Source organism: Heliconius melpomene, chromosome 11 (genome assembly GCF_056956725.1).
Source record: "Heliconius melpomene rosina isolate 202511_hmr_F chromosome 11, ASM5695672v1, whole genome shotgun sequence".
NCBI classification, from domain to species: domain Eukaryota; kingdom Metazoa; phylum Arthropoda; class Insecta; order Lepidoptera; family Nymphalidae; genus Heliconius; species Heliconius melpomene.
Window position 1 is genome coordinate 5,763,383 of NC_140399.1, and position 24,530 is coordinate 5,787,912.

Below are 24,530 nucleotides of genomic sequence, written 5' to 3' on the forward strand. Positions count from 1 at the left end.
TATTTTGAGACGCGTTGGCTATGTCATTTTGACAAATTAATCCCTATTTCCCATTATCATTTTGTATCGACTTTCGATTGTTAGTTTGTTGGTAATTTTAATTGTTAAAACAAAAAGTAGCGCCTTCTACTAATACATATTTATTGTACTAGTGAAATTCACTGAGTTTCCTAATCATGGATGACAACGTCAATAATGGTATGACCTGTTTTTTTTATCTTATTACGAATAATCAAAATGGCCTATGTATTCGAATGTTTTAAAGTATAAACAATAGCAGTAGCCGGCATGCTGGCTACCTCTTTATACCCAAACACCGAACGAATTAGGGCAAAACTATAATAACTACTCACAGTTTATTAAATGATATCTACTAATGTAAATAATTACTCTTACCTTCACTATTGTCTTAAATAGTCTTGATGCTAAATCCAAAGATAGTTTGTTAAGTTATTATACTCACTTATATTATGTTAAACAGTGACAATGCATGATTTAGATTAAAATAGATATAAAGTTAAATTGTGTTATCGCATAAGTGACATTGTGTCTTTTTGATAATAAAGTTTCTTTAAACCTCAAACAATAGTTTTTTTCTGTTTATTGTGGATATTTACCTATATTTTTATATCATTTTATTATATATTTTATTCTTTGCTATAAATTTTTTATACAGATGGATTTAGTAACACTTTGTACATTGTCTACAAACACTAATATGATTTTTTTTGCAGAAATTGGAATTGATCAACAGTTTAATAATGCTGATCAGCAATTTGATGACACTGATCAGCAATTTAATAATACTGATCAGCAATTTAATAATACTGATCAGCAATTTAATAACACTGATGGTGATTTCAACTATGATCAGGGTGGAGAAGATTATAATGAGCAAGATAATCAAGATTATGATAATCTAGATGAAAACAACCAAGATGAAAATTATCAGGACCAAAATAATGACCAACTTAATTATGATGGATATGATGGATATGATGGATATTTCGTCCCAGCGAATAAATCTCGGAATAACTTTAGGTTAGTGTTGTCTAAATATTCTTTATATTTTAAAACAAATATTTTTTATGTATAATTTTAATTTAATGTACTAAGTGTTAGTTTCACACTTTATCCTGATTATAGCTGGGCAGACAGAAAAAATACAGTGCTAAAACACTTGGCTCTCTGTTTTCCGTTTGATGTTCAACATTCTGTTGGAGGCACTTTTACGCCACACTTTGTCCACCAGATCTACAAACACCGCAATGGCTCAGTCTATTATATTATATCAGTATATTAATTGAAAAGTAGTAATATTTGTGGTGGTGTATTGAAATATTGTAGTATTGATGTATTAGAATATTGAAATTGTAAATTGGAAAGTGGGGATAGAACCGAAGGGGATCGATGATATCACACTGGGTCTGGGACACATGACGCTGATTTAATTTTTTTTATTTATAATAATAATATACTACATCAGCATCAGTAGGCATAGGGCATCTAGTGTTAAGACACTCCATATCCCATTTTTTGCAGATTTCTGAAGGCATTGCATGTTGTGTGGGGGAATTTAATGCCACAGTTTGCCTTGGCCCCAGAGTAAAGAAAATGAAAATATTAATTTGAATGAATAAATATTTCATTTCATCCAGTGAGCATTATATCCTCAACAAATCATGTTTATACTCACATGTGTACTTATGTGCCTTGACTGTCCTCAAGATATATTCATTATTGAAATAAATTACAGGAATGATCGCTACAACAATGCTTATGGAAATTATAGTGGAGGCTACGGCCCACCAGGTGGATATAATAACCGAAATTTTGGAGGCAGAGGTAACTTCTACCCACCAATGAATTATGGACCTCCACCAATGTTCATACCACCTGGTAATTTCTCGTGGGGACAGGGCTTTGGGCCCGGTGGACCCCGAAGAAAAAATTCAAAGGAGGACAAAACTGTTAGATACTTGCTACGTAAGTATAGTGTTTTAAGTATTTACTAATGCATATTTAATATTACACATCAATATTTATAAATATGAGGCCAGTTGTGGCGCTGAGTCACAAAGTGTGACTGTAAAATCGACTGGTTGTAAGTTCGATCCCCATTCTGGTGTCGAGGCCAAACATGAAATTGAGTCCTACTGAGGCCACTCAACATGCAATGCCTCCAGAGTAAGGCGGAAAGTGTGGAATGGAGTGAATTAATAGTAGGTTTTCTCTGCCTACCCTGCTGTGTGCTGGATATGGCATGAACCTGATTTTAATAAAGCTTTACCTGATAATTCTAAGAGGATGAATAGAGTGTACAAAAATAAATTATAGACTATGTATGAAACTCACAATTAATATAATGTTTTTTAGGATGTGGTGTTGGGAAAGACAATGTCAAGAACTTGCCCCGTGATTTGCTATCATTGATCGAACCTGAGTACTGCGGGATCTGTGCTCAGGGCTTGGATTCTTTTGCTATGTGTAAGTATTAATATATTTTTATAAAGAATTCATATATAATTATATGTTCATATATATTTTTGAATAAATTGTCATAGTTACAATCTTTTGAAAATATTTATTAATTCTACTTTTACTAGTATTTTTTATCATAAATTTGAGATATTCTAACTATATTAGCGAAATAAAAGCATATAGATACTTTGTAAAGGAATATAAATTATTGTAGAATAGCAGCTCTTAAAAAAGAATACTTTGAAATGCCGTACACATTTAAATGATAACTTTAAAAACATCTATAGATCTTTAGTATAAATACGAATCTATATAAAATTTATTTTTATGTATTTTTCTTAACTCTTCTATATTTATTTACAATTTAAATTGTACATACTTTATATGTTATTTGTAAAACGAAAATAAATTCAATAATGATAGTTATCATATCATTGTTTTGTTATTGAATGAATTAATACAATTAATGCAGATAATGTTTATTTTATTTTATTTGAAAACTATCCCAGCTCTCTTTTAATTTGTTTACAGCTCGCATTCATTATATTTCCAAAAATCATCTGAAGAATCAGAAAAAATGGTTGGCCCAACAATCAGAGTTTGGGTTCCGCCGCGCCAAAGAGGTAACTAGACAATTTGTACAAGTAACGTTTCCGTAGCCATTTTGACGACGTTTCGATTCACATAATGATAATAAAAGAAAATTGAGAAAAAAAAATGATATATAATGTAACTTTCACTTGACAAGCTATTGGTGAATAACTTTTGGTTATTGCTAAGAGATTGGTTCAAGTGGAGCTTATGTGAACGCTGTCGTCAAAATAGAAAGTTACATTGAATCAAATTGTCAATCTTCACGTTGTTATTGACGTGAAGTGTTTATAAAAATGTATTATATAATTCTTATAATATTTTTGCCGTCATTGATACAGTAAAAATTTGCACAAAAGTCGTTTTTACTCCATAGTATTTTTTGATTTATAGTTCTATATAGTATCATTTATTTTTATACTAAATCAATTCTCGTCTCGTAATATAAATAGTGTTCGTGTATCAATTATCGTCGGCTTAGAATTTAAACCTACTAAAAACTTATTTTGCAAATTCTCAATAGAGACATACTATCAGCAGATATTTACAATTTAGAAAATTGATTTGTATTCTCTACTATATAATATAAAATAAATGTTGATTTTGTATTTTTTTACACTTTCGAATGATCTTAAGGTACGAGTATGTAACGACAAAAAATAATTTGGCAACATTTGCATTCTTAAGCCGACACTATATTTCTTTTTAGTCAAAGTGTTGTTTTTTTGTAATTGAAGAAAAATTATAAATAATTTTATTTTCAGATACCATTTAAAGCCCGTGAACTGTACTGCGAGTTGTGTGATGTACACATCACATCTAAAGTGCATTCTGACTCTCACTACTTGGGAAAAGCCCATAGAGCGTAAGTTTTTTTGATGATTACTATTTTTTTATAGTATGGTAATAAAGGCAGGGTAGGCCATCGTGGCGCACAGAAACACAGAAGGGTGTAACTGTAAAGAGGTGGTTAGGGGTTCGTACCTCTTTCTCCTTCTTTGAATTATTATTTAATAATATTATTGTAGAAGGCAAAAAGCCTGGCGTTGAGTTTCGCCGCTCAACATGCAATGCTTCAAAAAATTCGGCAGAAAGTGCGAAACGGATTTCCGTTTCGCACTTTCGTTTCGTTAATACTAGGTTCCCTCTGCCTACCCTGCTATATGCAAGATACAGCGTGAATCTGATTTTTTAAATAGATATCAAATTATAAGCATCAAGTTTTTAATATTTCATTATTGTCTACATCAATAATGTATATTTCTAATATTAATTATTATTATACAGGTGAAATTGTCAGCACCACTTTAAATGAAACCACATTTTTAACTACTCTATAAAAGCCTAATATAATTCAGAAAAAAAAATAATTCTCATAAATGAAAAAGTTATTTTTTCAAACAAAATAAATAATAAAAATATCGTTTTAAAATAAAAGGCCATTTGTAAAGTATAACATAAACACGCACACATGTACCTGTCAAAGCGGCAACGTCGCACACGTATGTGTGCGTCACACGAAATACAGGTATGATAAAAATGTGTATGGATAAAAATCGTGAAATAAAAAAAAATCCTACGTCCAACTGTTGAGGTACCTGGATTAATTTCTTTAGTTCTGGTTTTAAAATATTTTACCCTATGTGCAGTTTCAGTAAAAGGAGCGTTGCCTCTTCCACTTGTATTGTCTGGGTAGAAGTAAACAAATTCTTTCTGGCACACAAACGCCAATGTCAGGAATTACTATTTCGAACAGAAAAAATATTTTTGTATAATACCATATTAATCGTTTATACATAGCCTACTGTAGGTACCAGTCTTTTAGCACATATTACACGTTCCTTATTTGAAAGTTACTATATAGAACAGAAAATAACAACACATTTATTTTATTTACATAGGATTGTTGATGGAAGAAAGAAGCCAAAGAACCCATTTTTGCTTCAAACTGGGATGCAAGAGCGAGTGTGAGTGATACTACAAATAATCATAAATTAAAAAGTGTTTTGTATATAACATTTTAAGTCTATATCGGACAGTACATTTAAAATATAAAAAAAATATATAGATTTTGGTTAGCTCACCTGTAGCTATATATTTAAGTCAAAATATTAATATATACCGGCTAGGCCGTCGTGGCGAAGCGGCACAAGGATGTGACTGTAACGCGACGGTTGTGGGTTCGATCCCCACTCGAGTTCCCTCTGCTTACCCTGCTGTGTGCGGGATACAGCGTGAAGCTGATTTATTTGATTTATTTTTATAAACTTATAAATAATCACAATTTCGTAACTACTGTTAATTTAATAAAACCAAAGTCTAATAAGGTATAAAATCGTAAAGTGTATGACGCCACGCTAGTGGAGTTTAATCAAGATACTCGTATACGTAATATATGGATGGCCCCAGAGCATGTTTTGGCCCCAATATTTTCTTATTTATCATTTTTTCAGTGACCAACTAATCCGACGTGAGAAGAAACATTTGAAGTCTTCGGAAGAAGTTGTCAATGAAAATCCTAAAGACATGAAATCGGTTCAATCTGAACTATTTTGTGATATATGCAAGGTACATACTAGTTACATTTAATTTTTGTTGTATTCTCATAATCATTATTAGTTTTTTGTTTTTAGAAACTTGTAACCTTTTCTCTCAGATCTCGTTCTCTAGATCTGGGTCGTGCTCGTAATCGTGAAACAAACGAATACATATCTTGCCCAATTTTGAGGGGCGGAACTCAACGTCGCACTTGAAATGGTAATAATTCATTCTCCAAATGAGATTTGAACCCACAACCGTTGCGTTCACATTCAGACGCTGAGACGTTGCGACGACGGCCTAAATCATTGCATTGGATGGTAGTATTTACAGTATTATTTGCTATTTGTATTTTACTAATAAATAAATATATTCCTTATTTTTCATATGTGACAGACATCAGTGACGTGCACTGACCAAATGACAATGCACTTAAATGGCAAGAGGCATCTCGCTAAGGAGAAGCAACATATTCTGAAGATGATGAAAGGCGGTGGCGATGAAAACTCGGCTGCTACCGAAACCGCAGAGCCTGGTAAATAAAGTTTTAACTATCTTGTTGCAAATATTAGCTTATTTTTGATTAGAAAAGGTAGTGTATAGCAATCCACCTTTCGAAATTATCGGATGTTGGGTCATTTTTTTTTACCTATAGCTAAAAAACAATTGTGAAATGTATATAAAATGAATAAAGGTGGCTTGTCAATATATTCTACAAATAAGTACTAAAACACGAAATAAGTATTTTGTTTAATAATAAGTTATTGCATAAATTTATAAATAAACATTAATATAATTTAATGCGATTTTTTTTACACATATTTACAAATTTTTATTTAAAAAATTGCAGATGAGGATTATGGGGACGATGATGAGGAACAGGAGATTCAAGATTCCATGGAAGGTAAAATAATCTGTATTTTTATAAATAACATTAAATATTATTAATTTTGTCTTGTCTGCAACCATTACTAAGTTGATGGTTAAAATTATTCTTTGAAAATATTTGCTACATTATAAGTATAATGATCAATATTATTATAATTTTAGCAGAAAATGAAAACAAAGCAGAAGAAAATGTGGAGGATAATTATGACTGGGAAAATGGTGGCGAAAAATGGGAAGAAGCACCTAAAAACGAATAAACAGTATGGCACATGTGTTGAAAAAATATAATCTTTTATTTGATTTACACAAAGAAAATAGACAGAAATAGTAGACAATTTTAAGCTATTTTAATGTTAATACAATTTTCTGTATAAATACATTATATTTCATATAAATTACATAAATAGAAATTATCGTAATTTTCAGGTAGTCCAGTTGAAAAGTCACCACAATGTAGTGGACGTCCAATAAACTGGTGTCAGGTTTTCCATCTTTAAATACAAATATGCAATTGCAATTATTTTAGGTTACTATACAAATATATGATATAAAAAAAATTACCTCTTTTTTTATTATGACATTATAATTTATATGTAACAAACTTTTCGGGTTTCAAAATATAACAATGTAAAGTTATATAACTTTAGTTGATCAATGCATTTGACATCAAATATTTAGTTGTAAAGGCTGAAAATATTATATGAAAAATGTATTAAAGTTATTAATGTCTGGAGTTAAAAAAATAGTAAAAGTGACAATCGTACCAGCTACACGACCGTCTTCTTCGTCGGCGTCTTCCCAAGCAACCCCGAGTGAAGCCAAACCAAACTGCTAGTGCTAAGACAGCCAACAGGCCCATAAGCAAAACTCCTTGAATTTTTGGATCTCCAAAATTTATTGCTATAAGACTTGTTTTTCCACTAGATTTCCCTTTCTTTCCAGCAGAAGAACTTTTCGCCATTTTCATAGGTGATGATTTTTCTTCAATTTGCCCCATTTTTTTCAATTATATAAAGTAATATCAACTGACTATTCTAAGTATTTTCATGTTTATGTTATTTGGAAATATTTTATTTATAAACAGTCATTGTGGAAGAAATGAGAATACATTAAATTTAAATAATTTCAATTTAAACTTTAAATATCAAGTAATGTTTTGTCAAAGTAAATGTCAAGATAATATTATGTTTCTAATATTACGTCAATAAATTAGTTTAAGGTCGATCATGTCTTTAAAATAAAATTTTAACATATCAGGGCTGAGCCTACATTCAGCTTTCCTTGTCTAGTTGTTACAGAGGCTGCAGTTTGAGGGTTAATTAGTTGAGGGGGAGCCGAAAGTAGCCAGGCTTTCATTACCTTACAAACTGAAAGCTCCTGTGCAGTGTGCATATACACCGAACATCAATAAGTACTATTAGGGAATATGGAGTTTAATGGTGGAGATTACTTTGGCTATTATTAGATAAACAAAGTGCAAAAGTAGTAGATAACTTTAGTTAAATAATGAATCTCAATTTTTTTTATATTTTCTTGGGAATAATATTAGAAATGACTTTATCCAGTGCTAGCCTAGCCTTAGCATGGTTTTAACCCTCTGACAATGCTAAAACTAATAAATTACAAGGGCTTTGCGCATGATTATTCAGTGACTTGCTCTGGTAACGAGCAAATATTAAATTTTTCATCTTCTCGAGCGGGACTCGAACCCACAACTTGTTACGTCAACAGTCACACGCTTGTGACGCGCAAGCCACGGCGGGGTTAATTTTTATCTGGCCTCTATGATCTATAAATTATAGCAGCAAATCAATATTCTCTCTATAATTATTACTTGTATGCGTAAGAGCACCATATTATATATTTTATTATTTAAATATAAAAATTATTTAATAATAAAAATATAAGATTCGGATCCTTGGACGCGCGCAAGTCTATTTCAGTTTTGTTCTATATGCTATTATATTATACTATTATTACTTTTGATAAGAAATAATAGATATTATAGTCATTTATTATATAGAATATTTATTTCTAATATATTTAAATATTATATTAAGAATTTTAAGTTTGGTAGATTTCGGTTCTGTTCTGTTTTGTATCTTCTACTTTGATATTTGACAATACTGACAAAGAATACATTTGACGTCTGACATATACTTATCTACAAAAATCAAGAGGTGCTTCGAGAATGTATTCTATTTAATTAGTATTAGTACTTAAGAATTGTTAATTCGATTATAATAGTATAATTAGATAGTGCTTAGAAACAAACAAGAATTTAGAAGGACACTAATTTAATTTTATAAAATGAATTCTGAGGAAGTTTCGACGCCACCGTCAGTCTCGTGGGCACAGAGGAGTACTCGTGTGTTTTTAACATTTAATGTGGAATGCGTTAAGCCGGAAATTAAAATAGAAAAAAAAGTAATTTTATTTAAAGGAGTTTGTACACCCGAACAAAAATTATATGAGGTTGACATACCATTATATGCTGAAATAGACCCAGACAATAGTAGTTATGTGAATAAAGGCAGATTGATTGAGGTTGTATTAGCGAAAGAAAAACAAGATGAAGCCTTCTGGCCTACTTTAACTAGTGACAAGAAGAAACATCACTGGCTCAGAGTGGACTTTAATAGATGGCAAGATGAAGATGAAAGCGGCGATGAAGGTGATAATATGAATGATATGTTCTCCGACAAGATTGGTGATTTTGGAGATGATTATGAAAATGATGATTCAAGCTGTAATGATGAAGATGAATTGTCTGATATAGATGAGAAAATATAATAATTTGCCTGATGTTCAATAAGATTTTTTAACATTTAGTTAATAACCAAATACTAAGCTGGGGTAAACTAGTAATCATTTTTAATCATGTGCTTTTTTACAAGGAATTAATTAGCTTGCTTTAGCTAGGCATTTAGATTAGATGAACATCAGCAAGATCTGAATTTGTTTAATAGTAAATATGTTAAGAATTAAATATAAATGGTAAACATACAATTGATGCATTTAATTTAGTTAACATGATAAAAATTGTTTATGTCTAAGTTTGTCAACACATATTTACTTGTCAATTTTTCTATATTTTTAAATGGAATTTGTCTGTTATGGTATATGTTTTACCTTATGTAACAAATGTTTCATGTTTAGGTGTTTAATATAATTTATATTAAATGGTTCTGGCATGAAATTTATTTTAAAACAATTTTATATTGTTATTCTGCTTATCATTGACTGTTTGGTCAGTCTGTGTGTTTTATTAGAATTAAGTTAATAGATAAGATGTGTGTGCAAACAAAATTGCTATCAAGATATCATAGTTTTATTTATTCCCAATTAATTAAATTTATGTACAACAATAAATGAATGCTGATATTATTAGATGTTTTAAGAAAAAATAAAACACTAGTTAAAGCTTATTTTTTTAATAGTTTGAGGATAACCTCTATGGCAATCACAACTTGAAATGTCTCAATATAAATATTTCATGATATATTAAAATAAATTATAGTTTCATTGTGTGTTGGATTAAGATAATATAAGATAAAGATACTTAATTCTAGCATTACATTCATTCTCATTCATCAATCAGTCTGTATTAGAATAACATGCTGTTATGTACAAAATATTTATATTTGGAATGTTTTAACCTATTTTTATAATTAATAAAATACATATATTACCAAAATAAACATGAAAATAAAGACTTACATAGCAAATTAAGATTTATAATAATCAATTTAAATTATGGCAACAATTATATCTTATGAAATATTTGCCCTGAGTCATTTTCCACCCTTGGCGTTAAAACAATAATAATTCTAAGTACCTAACTGCATCATTCCACTTACAATTCTAATTATATTAAACTTATTAGCTATTTTTTTTACTCTATAACTCCGCCACTGTCGAGAAAGGTTTTCTTTGCGATTTGATAGAGCTGCGATGCCATTTTCTCGCTTGTTTCATTAACCATTTTTGTGAAGTGACCTTCAGGATTGTTTAATAAGTTATATGGGTGGTCAAATTCAACGAGGCGTCCAGAATCCATTACCATTACTTTGTCGGAATCCATAATTGTGTTCAGTCGATGAGCTACAGTTAAAACAGTACAGTCGGAGAAGCGTTTTCTTATTGTTCTTTGGATAAATTCATCTGTCCTGAAATATTAAAAGAAAATATTATTAAGTAAGCGAATTAAATAATAAACATTTGCATACATATAAATTTTTCTATAGTATAATAATTACTTAGGATCCACGTTGGCGGTTGCTTCATCAAGCACTAGAATACGGTTGCCACGAAGAATTGCGCGCGCTAAACAAACAAGCTGTCTTTGTCCAAGTGAAAAGTTGGAGCCTCCTTCAGATACTTTGAAGTCTAATGCCGGTATTGCAGCTTTCAAGTCAACCTTAAATTAAACGATTTACAAAGTTAAATGTAATTAAGGCGACAAAAGTGGTTAAATTAAAAGAGAAGTTAAAATTACACGTATTTACTTACAGCTTCTAGAGCTTTCCACAATTTTTCATCATCGTAGCAATTGAATGGGTCTAAGTTATAACGAATGGTGGCAGAAAACAAAACTGGTTCTTGAGGGATGATTGATATTTTAGATCGCAGATCCTGTGTAAGTGTGAAATAATTAACAATTAAAAACAATATTAAAAATATTATTAGAATATAACTTATAAGACCTTTTATATTAAGTTTATGTAAAAGCATTAGTCATGTGCTTCAGTATTGGCGTAATGCGGTAAATGTGAATTAATATCCGCCTTTAAATTCTCCGCAGTCTGCACATTGTAGAAATAACATGAATTCTAATAGTTTACAAATTACACTCTATACCTAATTGTGTTTTGTTTTCTAGTATTTACTATTATTACTCTTTTTTGAATTTGTTCTATATATTTACATATATATACCTGAAGTGCAAGTAGACCAGTATCAACTTCATCGATAAGGACTTCACCTTCAACAATTGCGAGGCGGAATAAAGAAGAAATGAGTGATGATTTTCCAGCACCGGTTCTACCTACGATGCCCACCTGCATAAAATAATTAAAATATTAATAAATAATAATTGATTCTTCCTTTTGGGAATCCAACAGACTTTCTTGCCGGCTCTTCTCAGCAGAACTGCCTTCCGAACCAGTGGTAGCTGTCTGTTCATATGTTCATTCGACGATTCAAAAGTGCTCTTATAATAGTCTATTTGAATAAGGAATATTTTGAATTTGAATTTGAACCCACAACCGTCACGTTTTCAGGCACACACTTGTGCCACTGCGCCATGAAAGTCTGTTTTGCGACTCAAATTTACCTTCCAGCCACTTTCAATGACTAAGTTTAGATTCTTGAGTACAGGTAAGTCTTCCGGCGTGTATTTCATATAACAATTACGAAACTCGATTCGCCCACACCAAGGCCAGCCTTTAGGGGTTTCTTTAGCTGCAACAATAACGTTTTAAGGCTTTAAGTATATAAAAAGGCTTCTATATTACCACCACATCTTATTATAGTTATAATGTTATACATTCCTGAATGGATATAGATAGGTATGAATAGAAACACTTTTTTAGAACGAAACTTCAGTTTTGTTACGAAATTCTCCCTACAGAGTTGCTAAGAACATAAATAACTTGTAACAAGCGTATAAGAACGTCGACGTAGCTTGATAAGCTCGTATGACTTAGTGGTCAGAGCGTTTGGACGGTTTCCAAGAGGCGCGCATTCAAATCCCGCTACGTTAAAAGTTTTATACGCTTTCTAAAAATGTAAGTATTTCTAAGTGTGGAACGCTTTAAAAATGTAAACATATATTAAATTTATACGTAATAGCTTACCTCCTTTATCCCATTTGGATTCCCGTTCAATATGAGTGTATTGCAGGATTCGTTCAACGCTAGTCATTTGTGAGATGACTTCAGCTGTCTGGCGCACCCCGAACTGCAGCATGCCCGTTAAGATGAGAGTCTGCGATATCGCTAGTCCCACGTTGCCAGAGAATATTGTTTCTAGGAAAGTTTATTAGTATTATTGTAAAAAATATATGAAATAAATTATGTCATAGCAAAATTAAAAAAAAAGTAAAAAAATTAAATAAGCTTCACGCAGTATCCCGCACACAGCAGGGTAGGTAAAATGAACCTAGTGTTAAAACACTCTGTTCCCCACTTTCCACCGAATTCTGGAGACTGCGTGTTGAGTGGCGGGATTCAACGCCACCCTTTGCCTTGACACCCAGGGCGAAGTAATGGAAATATAAATTTAAATAAATATGTCATTACCTCGAGCGGGGATCGAACCCAAGATCGTTCGCGTCCACAGGCACATTATGAGCCCCTACGCCACTATTATAATATGTTGATGATGTTAATAAGAATATAGGCCATAATTATCGCGATATGTTAAGTTTAAGTAAATAAGAATATTTCACTGAACGTATATAACTTACTGCTATCAATAACGAGGAAGGCTACTATAACAATTGCCAAATAGAGCACGCATATGAAGTCGAGCCAAAAACCAAGCGTCACGCCGCTGGCGAGGTAACTGCTCCAAGTAGACGTATGAATGTCCTAGAATTTTATAAAGAACTAGGATAAGTAAATTTTATACTTGTAATATAACTATGTTATTATTAATTTCTGTCTCCATGACTACGTCCTAGTGACGTCTATGCATAGCATTTGTAGTAACGAAGTTTCATACAAACTTTCGACCCCAAAAACAACCCCTTAGAATTCGAATATTACAAATTCCCGTCTTAGCGAGCACCTACGTCCTATAAGTAACTCCTATGCAAAATTTGAGATTCCTAGCACTTGTAGTTTCTGAGATTTCGTGATGAGTGAGTGACCTTTCGATTTTATATATATAGATTGTAGTTTTCAAATCATTTTCTTTTTTTATATTTAATGTAATAACGTAAAAGTTTTGGTCATTTAAATTTATATACATTTTTTATTTTTTTATTCTCATAAAGTTATGCGTAACTACTAAAAACAAAATAATACATATATATAAAAAAAAAAAACCTGGTATCCATCAAATTCTTGAATAAGTCGTTGTTGAGCCCCGGCTGATCGAATAGTGCTAATACCATTTAATGTTGCGGACATATGAGAGAAAACGGGGCTCCTAGCTGTAATAACACGTAATGTTTTAGAAACAAAATATTATGAGAAATTAAATATATAAAATAATATTTATTATTTTACGTACTAGTGCCTTCTAAACGCTTGATGGATTGCGCAGATTTCAAATAAATTTGAAGTATAACGTAGAACAAGAGCAGTATAATAGTGGTGGGTAGCAGAGTCCAAACCAAAGCAGCTGCATTCAATGTTAGTATACTGAACATTACAAGATAAATTTGGATACTTTCCAACAGAAAACGTGGTAACAACTCATCTAGAGCACCAATATCCTTAGAGAAACGGTTCAAAATACGGCCTGAAATTAAAAAAGGATAATATTTTTTTATTTTCATATATTTACCTATATAAATATATATGAGTAATTTAGCATTATTTCAAAGAAAATGCAAAATTTACATTAAAATAGCGCCTTACCTGATGAGTTACTATCAAAGAAACGCATAACTCCTCGTAACATGGAGTGGAACATATCATTATGAAGGTTCCTCGAGGCTGTCATGCACACTTTGAAGAACATAAATGCACGAGCTGTTATGAAGAAGACACAGCATATAATAAGGGCTGTATATACGTATAGATATTGAGCAGTGTCCAAGGGTCCAATATACGCGTGAATGTCAAGATCTGGAAGGACGTTAAAAAAATTACTTATGCTTAGTAGAAAATTCTACAATTAATATATTTTTTAGTAAAATTGGTAAGAGAATACATTAGGTATATTTTATAGTCTTACTTGGTTCTAAATCTATTCCAGAAAAATATGATGTGAATGTGAATGTGGTGTTATCTGGAGGCGTAACTCTTTCATATTCTTTCACTGTGGTATTTGCTTCTTGTTCTTTGAGTCTAGTTACTTCATTTGTCCTATTAAAAATATAATATTTATTATGTTGAATACAAAAAAAAAATTGAATATCTGACATAGCCATTATGTGTTAATCGTACCAGAGTGTAACCCAGTAATCGCAAAGAGTTGCTGAAAGTTGTCCGACTACGAGGAGAAGAATCATAAAGATTATTCTAGCCGTTCGACCACCAGCTCGCAAGTACGCTCCATATACATGCCAACCCATAGATCCTGATTCCCTTTCCTCTTCTTCCATTTCTTGTGCAGGACCTTCACATCCCGTAGTTGATTCTGCCAGAGACGGTCGTCTTGTGGTTGACAACTGGTGACGAAAAGAAGTAATAAAGTAATTCACATAAAAATAGATATATAAGTACATAAATAATATTTTAATTAACAAAGCCGTCGTGGCGTAGTGACAAAAGTGTGTGACTGTTAACGCGACGATTGTTGGTTCGATTTTCACCCAGGGAACCAAATTATTAATTATTAATATTTTCATTTCCTGTCTCTCGCAATAAGGAGAATTTCTGCGTTGAATTCCGCTATACAACACGCAATGACTCGAAAATTCGGCAGGAAGTGGGCAGGTGGCAGGGTGTATCTTAACACTAGGTATCCTCTACCTACTCTGCTAAATGGGAGACACAAGCTAAAAAAAAAAATTTTCATATACATCATTATTATAAATCAACATACCCTAGCCGATGTTCGACGAGACATTGGTGAAGGCTTCTCGGCTTCAGGATTGGTCTCTTTATCTTCTTGAACTGAGCATAGCAACTTTGCAAAGTCCTTGCCGGACAATAACAACTCTTCGTATGTTCCTTTAGCTTCAATTACACCCTGAAATAAAAAAAAACATAAATTTTAAAATAAAAATCTTATTTCGAGCGGAATGTGGAGAATGAAGTATCCCAATTGTAGGTATCCTCTTCTTCTCCTGCTATATCCGTTACACAACAAAAAAGGTAAAATAATATTACAAAATTATTTTTCAGTATTTATGTTACTAATTGTGTTTTAAAAAAATAAATATTCTTTACACTTACGTTGTTCATTATAGCAATGTAATCAGCGGCTTTAAGATAGTGAAGTTGGTGAGTGACCAGAATGCGAGTGGTGTGCCGCAGATATCCAGTGATACATTCATCAAATAGTTGCCGACCGACATGAGCATCTACTGCTGATAGTGGATCATCTAGAAGGTATATATCCGCCTGAAAGAAGAAAAAATATTTAAAATTTGGACATTCACGTCCCAATATTAAAAAAAAAAATTGCAAAATATTTATTCTACATACACAATGATTAAACCTATTTATGTAATGTAAGATATTTTCTCATTAATCCATAGATTGATTTCTTTCTCTATGACGGATTCAAGTATATTCTATAAATATAGGGATGAGCATAATAATTATATGCTAATGACATAGTTAAAACCGGAGTTCCTGTTGTCAGTAAAGGAAACCGGAGTTCTTGTTGCAAAGTAAGATTGAAACCAGGTGGCGAAACTTCTTTACGAGTATTGACGTATTTCAGGCTCCCGTAATCTCATAGCAGAGGGAGTGCTCCCACAATATTAAGATTTTAGTATTTTGAGATTGTTACTCACTTGTCGATATACAGCTCTAGCAAGGTTAATACGAGCCCTTTGCCCTCCAGATAGTGATGCTCCTCTTTCACCGACGAGGGTTTGGTCACCGTGGGGAAATTGTTGAAAGTCCTTTTGTAGAGCGCATACTCTCACCACCTATAAACATGAATAATTTATAATAATGTATTAATTTTAAATTATTTTGTCACTACAAAATGAAATACAGTCAGTAGTTTTGCATACAGAATTATAATTTAAAAGTGTTCATTCACCATTTACGTAGTATTTTAATAGGTATATATAAAAAGTTTACCTCTTTATATTTCTTTGCATTATATGGAAGTCCGAATAATATATTTTGCCTCACTGTCGAAACGAAGAGCCATGGTTCTTGGCACGCATAAGATAGAGGTCCAGAAAGGTGAATTTTTCCACTAGTTGCTCTTAGTTCATTTAATAGAAGTTGTAAAACTGAGCTCTGGAAATTAAACAGTACTATATAGAACAATTCAATACAAATAATTCAATTTTAATGTGATAAATGAGTTAAGGATACCTTCCCGGAGCCAACGGAACCAATAATAGCGCAAAGTTTGCCTTTAGGGATTGATAAATTGATATTACGCAACGTGACAGGTCCATCTTCGATCCAATTGGCACTAACATCCTGTATAAGAATACCTACATCCGAGTTGATGGAACCACCATTTATTGCAGAAACTACTAGCCCCTTTTCAGTGCAATCAAAACCTTAAAAGTAATAGATATATTTTAATTTTCTTTATTTATTACATATTCGTTAAATTATAATTAACATTAAGATATTTATTCTCACCGGTATTGTAAATTCCTTCTTCATCAATCTTTTTAAATTTATTTGAGCACAAATCAACTTCACTGAGATTCTTCATTTTTTTATTCTTCACGTCCAGAACCAATTTGGCGATATCCACATCAGCTACACTACGAAGATCTTCTCTTTCATCTATTTCGTCAATATAAAACTGTTAATTGCTATATTTTAAAATATTCTTATTTGTTTTGTTAACAAAATAAATTATCATTTTTTAATATATTTTTTTAATAATTGTTATTGTTAATAAAAACCAGGAAGCCGGTGTCCCTTATGATATGCATTTTTAGTTATATATATATATATATATAGGTGTTAGACAAGCTGGATTACTTCATGCTGTTAAATAACAATTAACATATAATAAACACATGAAAAATGGTTAAGTTTTAAAGCAAAAATAACACAGAACGGGCATGTTAAGGGAAAACTTACGTTACATACATGTTGTATATACATATAAAATGTTGTATATACATATTATATATATAATCATGTATATTTTAAAAGATGTTTTAGAGTTTAAACGATTCACAAGAGCCACTCACACTGTAATATTTAAAATCGTACCCAAAAGTAAAAAGTGTTGAATTCGGAGCACAGAGGCAAAGGACTCCAACATCATTGAAAGTGACATTGGTAATAATATAGCTACCGAAGCCTGAAGTATATTGAACATTTGAGCCAACGGGAAAGCCTGTGAACATTATTACTTCAATCAAATGCAAACTTTCATATTATACATGGTGTTTTCCTTTTGCTATTGCTGAATATATCGTTCCTTGTGCGTTGCGTTAGTCATTACATTACATATATTTACACTAGGCTACATTACTACTAAAACTTAATAATACACAGAGTTCGTTATAATAAGAACTCTTATATCGAGGCAACCATGCCACTTGCGTATTGCACTACAAAGGCTATGCATGCACAGAGACCTCAGGGACCTCAGGGTCTCACATACCCAGTAGCATGAACGCTTCGAGGCGTTGAACAGATATCAGTGCTTCCGCCAAAAACGATACAGCATTTGACATAATTATTGAGAGGGTGCCTTGTAGTGTGTTGAAGAATTGCGCCAAAGGAAATACCTGTAATAAGACTTGTATAGTGTATCCTACGTGCAAGATATACTTGTATATAATATCTATATAATATTTATTCTATATGAGTAGGTACGCGGTAAATATAATCGACATGATCGGAGCACGTGTTGCTATTAATATTTCATTTCAGAACTTTATACCGATATTTATCCTCAATAGATCAACGATTACTACGACTCGAGGGTAGGCGTGAATAAGTAAACATCTGATTTTCGAGCTCTTCATTCATTATTGTATTTTATTATATTTACGAATATTTTAATGTGATTTATGTGCTTGTGAAGTAAATAAACCTGCCGCTAGTGTTATCCTACTATAAATTCCTGTGAATTATTGTGTATTTTCTTTTAATAAGTCACGTTATACAATGGACGCACTCAAGGAGTCTATAACTGCTATGACTGAGATGTTTGATGCTAGAATGCACGAGTTCCAACAAGATTTGAAAAAATCTGCTTCTCCAACCACAATTACATCGTTGGCAACTGATTTTAATTCGTTCAAAAAATTTATCCACACCGCACTGACTACGTTGCAAAAACAGGTGGAACTCTTGGTGCGGAATGTTGACCGTATCGAGATGTCCAGAAGATGCAAAATGCTCCTCTTCCATGGGGTCGAAGAAAAAAAAACGGAAATGATTAACAGCGTCGTTACTAATTTAGTAGTGAAAAATCTGGACGTGGCCGATTTTACCTCCTCAGACATTAAAACCGCGTATCGGTTGGGTCGTGCGCTTGGAAATAAACCCAGACCAATAGTAGTTAAATTCTCTAATGCGCATGTGCGCCATAGTGTCTGGGTTTCGAAAACTAAATTGAAAGGTTCAGGTATCACTGTTTCTGAATTCCTGACGAAAAATCGTCACGACGTTTTCATGCTAGCAAGACAACGTTTTGGTGTAGGGAAGTGTTGGACGCGGGATGGTTCCATCAACGTAATTGCCCCCAATGGATTGCGTTATCGTGTTGAGTGCATGTCTGAACTTCAAAGTATACCCGTCGCTCCATCAAGGTCACCTCCACCACCTCCACCAGTCGTGCCGGACACTGTTGCAGCTCCAATGTGCCCCAATAATAAAATAGCAGTCCAAAGATGTAAGCGAGTGGTGAAGAAGTAACTGTTTATTGAACTGTTATATTATTGTGTTTATTTATTTGTTGTTGTTTTTTCACTGTTCTTTTATTTATATTTTTAAGTTACATGGGCCTAGTTATTTAAGATTGTCTAAGTTTATGATTTGTGTCTTTGTTTTCTAATTTTTTCTCTTTCTGTTACTTTATTTTTGTACTTTACACTTATTATTTCTTATATCAAGTGTTTTGTTACACTACATTAAGATCTGACATGCTTAAGAAAGTAATAATAATGTATGACAGAATTTAATAGGCTTCTATAGCATTATATAACTGACTTTTGTCTCATATTTTATTTAATTATTGTAATGGTTTAAAGAATTTTAACTTTCTTTTTGTTTTTTTTTATTTTTTTATTAGTGTTTATTTATTATTATTTTTTTTCTTTTGTAATTCTGTCGTTAGTTTTTAATTGTACTTGTTTTTTTTTCTTTTTTTTTTTTTTTTTTTTTTTTCTTTCTGTCATACATTGTTTTTATTTATTTATTTTTAATTATTTATTAATTAAGTATTTTTTTTTTTTATATATATAGGTTTCGTTCTTATTAATCATATTTCTTTGTGTTCATGGTACCACTGAATTGTTTATATTGTTTTTATTTAATTTTTACTTTTTTTTTTTTATTTGTTTTATTTTTATTTTTCTCTCATTTGGTTTCTCTTTGCAACTAGCGGGTGGATTAGCAAATTTAGTAGCTAAAACGGGTTATCGTTATACTTTTTACATTTGTATTTTTTTTTATCATTATTTTTATTATTATTTTTTTTATTTTATTCACATTTTTTGGTTATTTATTATTATTTATTTTATTTAACTTATTTATTACTAATATATTTTTTTATATTTATAATGGCAATCAACAGTAATACTTCCAATGATTCTTTCCTTTCCTTTTCGGCTATTTCTGATGGACTGAGCAGTAATGACAGCTTTCTAAGTATCCCCACGCTAAGTGAAACATTAGATTCAAATTTCTCAGATGTACTGAAAAATTTTAATATTATTCATTTGAACGCACAAAGTATTCCTGCACACTTCCCAGATTTCTTATCTTCTTTCAATAATAATAATGTACATGCTATTTTAGTGTCAGAGACATGGTTAAAACCATGCCTCCCTTCGGCTTCTTATTTACTACCTGGGTTTCATTTGATCCGTAACGATCGTTTAGGCCGAGTAGGAGGTGGCGTTGCCATTTATCTACGCACACACATTCCTTATAGCTTAGTAGACTTTTCCAAAAGTGACCCAAGCTCTGGACCTGAACATCTTCTTATTGAAGTCTGCTTTACTCATACTAAGATTCTTCTTGGTGTTTACTATAATCCTAACCTTGCGGTCGATTACTTTTTATCATTTGAAACCCTGTTAGAAAACTATAAACCTTCCTACGATCACACTATTATAATGGGCGACTTTAATACTTGTATGTTGAAGAAAAATCATCGTTCGTCCCGCTTAAAATCTATAGTTGATGGTGCTAACTTACATCTACTCCCCCTATCCGCTACTCATAACTTCCCTAACTGTGTTCCCTCATTACTTGATCTTATGATTGTTTCTTCTATTGACCATGTTGAGAAACATGGCCAATATCCTGCCTTAGCATTCTCTTACCATGATCTCATATATTTATCTTATAAAATTAGGCCCCCTAAAGCTAAATCAAGAATCCTTCTGCAACGTAATTTTGGTGGTATGGATTTAAATTGCTTGCGTGAGGACGCGGCTGCAATCGATTGGTCGAGTGTACTAATCTGTACTGAAGCTGATGATCAGCTGGCTCTTTTCAATTCGCACATAATAAAATTATATGATCATCATGCTCCATTGCGTCCCGTACGAATAAAACATTATCCTGCTCCTTGGCTAACAGACAAAATTAAAAAGCTGCAACACAAAAAGAATACTGCAAAAATGAAACTCAAAGAAAATCCTAATGACATCAATCGGCAAAAGTACAACAAAGCTCGCAATCGCTGTAATATGATGTGTAGAGATAACCAACGACGCCATATACACAAATCTGTAATAGAGGAAAAAGACTCATATAAAGTTTGGAATTTTTTAAAATCTATCGGAGTTGGAAAAGCGAAACAATTTATAAATCCCAATAATATCAATTTAAATGAACTTAATAGACACTTCTCTTCTTCCTGTGTTATTAATAACGCAACAAAATTATCTACTATTAACCATCTCAATGCTTTATCCACTCCTTGTGTTCCTAGTTTTTTCTTTAGTTTATTTGCAGAAAGTGATGTTAAGAAGACAATTTTAGCCACTAAATCTGATGCTGTTGGTACTGACGGCATTAGTCGGAAAATGATCAGTCCCATCCTCGATATTTTATTACCTGTGATTACATATATATTTAATCATTCTATATCATCTAAGCAATTTCCTTCAATATGGAAAGATGCACAAATAATTCCTTTACCCAAAAAACCTAATCCTGTTGATTTCTCTGATTACCGTCCGATTTCTATTCTTCCTTTCCTATCCAAAGTCCTTGAGCGCTTAATTCAGACCCAACTCACTCAGTTCCTTTACCAACATAACCTTATGAACCCTTTGCAATCCGGTTTCCGTCCTGGTCATAGTACGACAACGGCATTAGTAAAAATTACTGATGACATTCGTTCTGGCATGGAAAGGCAACAAGTCACAGTCTTGGCGTTGCTGGACTTCAGCAATGCCTTTGGCTCCGTTGACTTTGATATCATGCTGGCTACTTTAAAGTCACTTAACATATCTCCTGATGCAATTAACTGGCTTCGTGAATACCTGTACGGACGCCGGCAACGTTTGCGAATACAAGATTCGTACTCTGATTGGTCTCCTGTCGTTGCTGGTGTTCCGCAGGGTGGCGTGTTGTCTCCTTTGCTATTTTCTATGTTTATAAATACTATTTCTGGTACTATTTCTTCTCTCTACCATTTATATGCAGACGATTTGCAGATATACAATCAAGCTAAAATATCTGACTTACCTACTGCAATCAAGGACATTAACAAAAGCTTGGAGAGTATATCTTCTTGGAGTAAGTCATTTGGTCTGCATCTTAACTCAAAAAAAACTCAACTGATTTTAATTGGTAGTGCAAAACTTATTTCAAAAATAGATGTATCGACTGTACCACCAGTACTTATTAATAATGATATTATACCATTCAGTAAAACTGTAAAAGACCTTGGTATCACTCTGGATAATAATATGTCTTGGGATTCACAGGTAAGTGAGGTTAGCAGAAAGATATTTGCATCCTTAGGTTCTCTTAGACGTTTGCGTAATTTTCTTCCTATACTAACTAAGATTTCGTTAGCAAATACTCTCCTTCTACCGATTCTTGATTATGCTGACACTTGCTATCTTGACTTAAGAGAGGAGCAATTAAACAAACTTGAGCGTATTCAAAATTTATGTATTCGGTTCATATTTGGCCTTCGCAAATTTGATCACATCTCTGATTTCCGTAAAAAACTCAAGTGGCTCCCTATTCGCCTTCGCAGGAATACTCACATCCTTCATCTTCTTTACTGTATTCTGTTCAATCCAATTTCCCCTCCTTACCTTAAAGAACGTTTTGAGTTTTTGGGCGACACACATTCTCGCTCTCTTCGCTCTGGACGTAATCTTACCCTCAAAATACCTTCTAACACTTCTTCCTTCTACAGCAGTTCATTTACTGTAACTGCGTGTAGATTGTGGAACGCCCTTCCTTTAGATGTCAGAAATGCCAAAACATTTCTAACTTTCAAACGTCGTTTAAAGTTACACTTCATGTCACTTTAAGATTTAGGTTCTTTTCCTTTTTTTTTTTTTTTTGTTTTTTTTTTCTGCCATTACTTTAGTTCTTATCTTTATCTATGTATGTATGTAGTAGTTATATATATATTTATTTATATGTATGTATATTGATACGGCTATATGTATTTATGTATGATTTGTATGTGTTATGTATGGTAAATATATTCTTATTTATTTTATACCTTTAATTATATATATATATATATATATATATATATTTTTTTGCACCCTACCCATATCTTAATTTGCTATTTCCTCTGCCTTAAGGTTGCCTGGCAGAAATTGCTATTAAGCAATAAGGCCGCCTTTTGTACATTTATATAATTTTATTGTATTTTTTTTGTATCTTTTCCTGGGTGTACAATAAAGAGTTATTATTATTATTATTATTATATTATTAAAGCCAATTGAAGACAGTAAATATTTTTTTTACCAAGCTACGGAGTTTAGAGCTAGCTAGAGCGTAATTGTCTTTATATTGTGTGTATGTACGTGTGTTTTAATATAAGAAACAAAATATTGAAATCGCGTTGATTCAGTTCCATCTGTAAAATACGAGATTTTACTATACAGAATGGTAGTCATTCTATAGGGTGGAAGAGGCAGTGCTCCTTTTACTGAAACTGCATATAGGGTAAAATATTTATAAGGTACCTCAACAGTTTGGACGTAGGATTTTTTTTTCATTTCACGATTACGTTACTGCTTTGACAGGTGAGTGTGTGCGTGCTTATGTTATGTTATACAAATGGCGTTTTATTTTAAAACGACAATTTTATTATTTATTTTGTTTGAAAAATAACTTTTCCATTTTTGGGAATTATTTTTTTTCTAAATTATATTAGGTTTTTATAGAGTAGTTAAAGCTGTGGTTTCATTTAAAGTGGTGCTGACAATTCCACCCTGTATATTACACAAATAAATTGCTATTATATGTAATTGCTTGTATCGATTTTTAAAAACATATGTAAAAATAATAGAGCGTGGTTGAGTTCCGCCTTCCAGTATCCACTTTTAAGTAGCATAGGCGAAATATGAAAAAATCCGTACACATTTATAATTATATCAATGCAATCTGTACGTTCAGAGAAGGTAATTTACATCATCAATTTTATACTTACAATATCAGCAGTGACTTGATACCCAAACAAAGAATAAGATAGAAGTGTGATATAGAGGGAAAGCCTCTCCGTGAAGACCATGAAGCTCAGGTATACTCCGCGAAGATATGAAGCTGATGTGATACAGTTGATTTCATTTTTACGAGCCAGTGCCACGACCTGTTCGAATGGCTTCTCCCACGCGTACATTTTGATAACCTAAAATGAAAATGTATTTTTTAAATTTACAAAAAATGATAAAACTAATGTGTAGATTTAAAACTCAATACATATTAAATAGCTGGCAGACTTGTTTTGAGAATTTATTTCTGATATAACATTTACGAGTATAATGTTTTCAGGTAAATTGTAAAATAATGTTTTTAGGTAAATTGAAAAAT

General features: G+C 32.1%; 3 protein-coding genes across 7 annotated transcripts in view; 2 read left to right on the plus strand and 1 right to left on the minus strand.

Moving 5' to 3' along the window:
- The first annotated feature begins 22 nt into the window (after positions 1 to 22).
- LOC146534581 (uncharacterized) lies at positions 23 to 7,069 on the plus strand. Of its 4 annotated transcripts, none has more exons than XM_085192870.1 (12): positions 23 to 198; positions 735 to 1,041; positions 1,757 to 1,986; positions 2,377 to 2,487; positions 3,013 to 3,104; positions 3,837 to 3,937; positions 4,974 to 5,039; positions 5,526 to 5,640; positions 6,007 to 6,145; positions 6,461 to 6,514; positions 6,661 to 6,758; positions 6,925 to 7,069. In XM_085192870.1, the coding sequence occupies exons 1-11, from the start codon at positions 177 to 179 to the stop codon at positions 6,753 to 6,755; spliced, it is 1,332 nt and encodes a 443-aa protein (XP_085048996.1). In that variant the 5' UTR covers positions 23 to 176; the 3' UTR covers positions 6,756 to 6,758; positions 6,925 to 7,069. The 4 variants fall into 4 exon arrangements, with proteins under 4 accessions (XP_085048996.1, XP_085048999.1, XP_085048998.1 ...); XM_085192872.1 differs by having other exon boundaries at positions 27 to 198; positions 6,664 to 6,758; XM_085192873.1 differs by lacking the exon at positions 6,925 to 7,069 and having other exon boundaries at positions 26 to 198; positions 6,664 to 6,781.
- A 1,568-nt stretch (positions 7,070 to 8,637) lies between these two features.
- LOC146534582 (cytosolic Prostaglandin E synthase-like) lies at positions 8,638 to 9,819 on the plus strand. Its single transcript, XM_085192875.1, has one exon. It carries the CDS (start codon positions 8,809 to 8,811, stop codon positions 9,289 to 9,291), a length of 483 nt encoding a protein of 160 aa, XP_085049001.1. The 5' UTR covers positions 8,638 to 8,808; the 3' UTR covers positions 9,292 to 9,819.
- A 97-nt stretch (positions 9,820 to 9,916) lies between these two features.
- LOC146534583 (ATP-binding cassette subfamily C member 4-like) overlaps positions 9,917 to 24,530 on the minus strand; it is a 36,152-nt gene continuing 21,538 nt past the window's right edge. The window contains exons 6-25 of one of the 2 annotated variants that reach the window (XM_085192867.1): positions 24,151 to 24,348; positions 17,941 to 18,067; positions 16,956 to 17,105; positions 16,677 to 16,870; positions 16,434 to 16,598; positions 16,139 to 16,276; positions 15,573 to 15,740; positions 15,220 to 15,366; positions 14,619 to 14,842; positions 14,407 to 14,537; positions 14,088 to 14,297; positions 13,738 to 13,968; positions 13,551 to 13,657; positions 12,968 to 13,091; positions 12,357 to 12,527; positions 11,834 to 11,961; positions 11,436 to 11,558; positions 11,011 to 11,133; positions 10,758 to 10,918; positions 9,917 to 10,667 (exon numbers count right to left, since the gene is read on the minus strand). In XM_085192867.1, coding sequence (XP_085048993.1) covers positions 10,394 to 10,667; positions 10,758 to 10,918; positions 11,011 to 11,133; positions 11,436 to 11,558; positions 11,834 to 11,961; positions 12,357 to 12,527; positions 12,968 to 13,091; positions 13,551 to 13,657; positions 13,738 to 13,968; positions 14,088 to 14,297; positions 14,407 to 14,537; positions 14,619 to 14,842; positions 15,220 to 15,366; positions 15,573 to 15,740; positions 16,139 to 16,276; positions 16,434 to 16,598; positions 16,677 to 16,870; positions 16,956 to 17,105; positions 17,941 to 18,067; positions 24,151 to 24,348 — 3,294 coding nt within the window. In that variant the 3' untranslated portion in view covers positions 9,917 to 10,393. Of the gene's footprint in view, positions 10,668 to 10,757; positions 10,919 to 11,010; positions 11,134 to 11,435; positions 11,559 to 11,833; positions 11,962 to 12,356; positions 12,528 to 12,967; positions 13,092 to 13,550; positions 13,658 to 13,737; positions 13,969 to 14,087; positions 14,298 to 14,406; positions 14,538 to 14,618; positions 14,843 to 15,219; positions 15,367 to 15,572; positions 15,741 to 16,138; positions 16,277 to 16,433; positions 16,599 to 16,676; positions 16,871 to 16,955; positions 17,106 to 17,543; positions 17,671 to 17,940; positions 18,068 to 24,150; positions 24,349 to 24,530 lie in introns of both variants that reach the window. The other variant, XM_085192868.1, reaches the window with a different exon arrangement.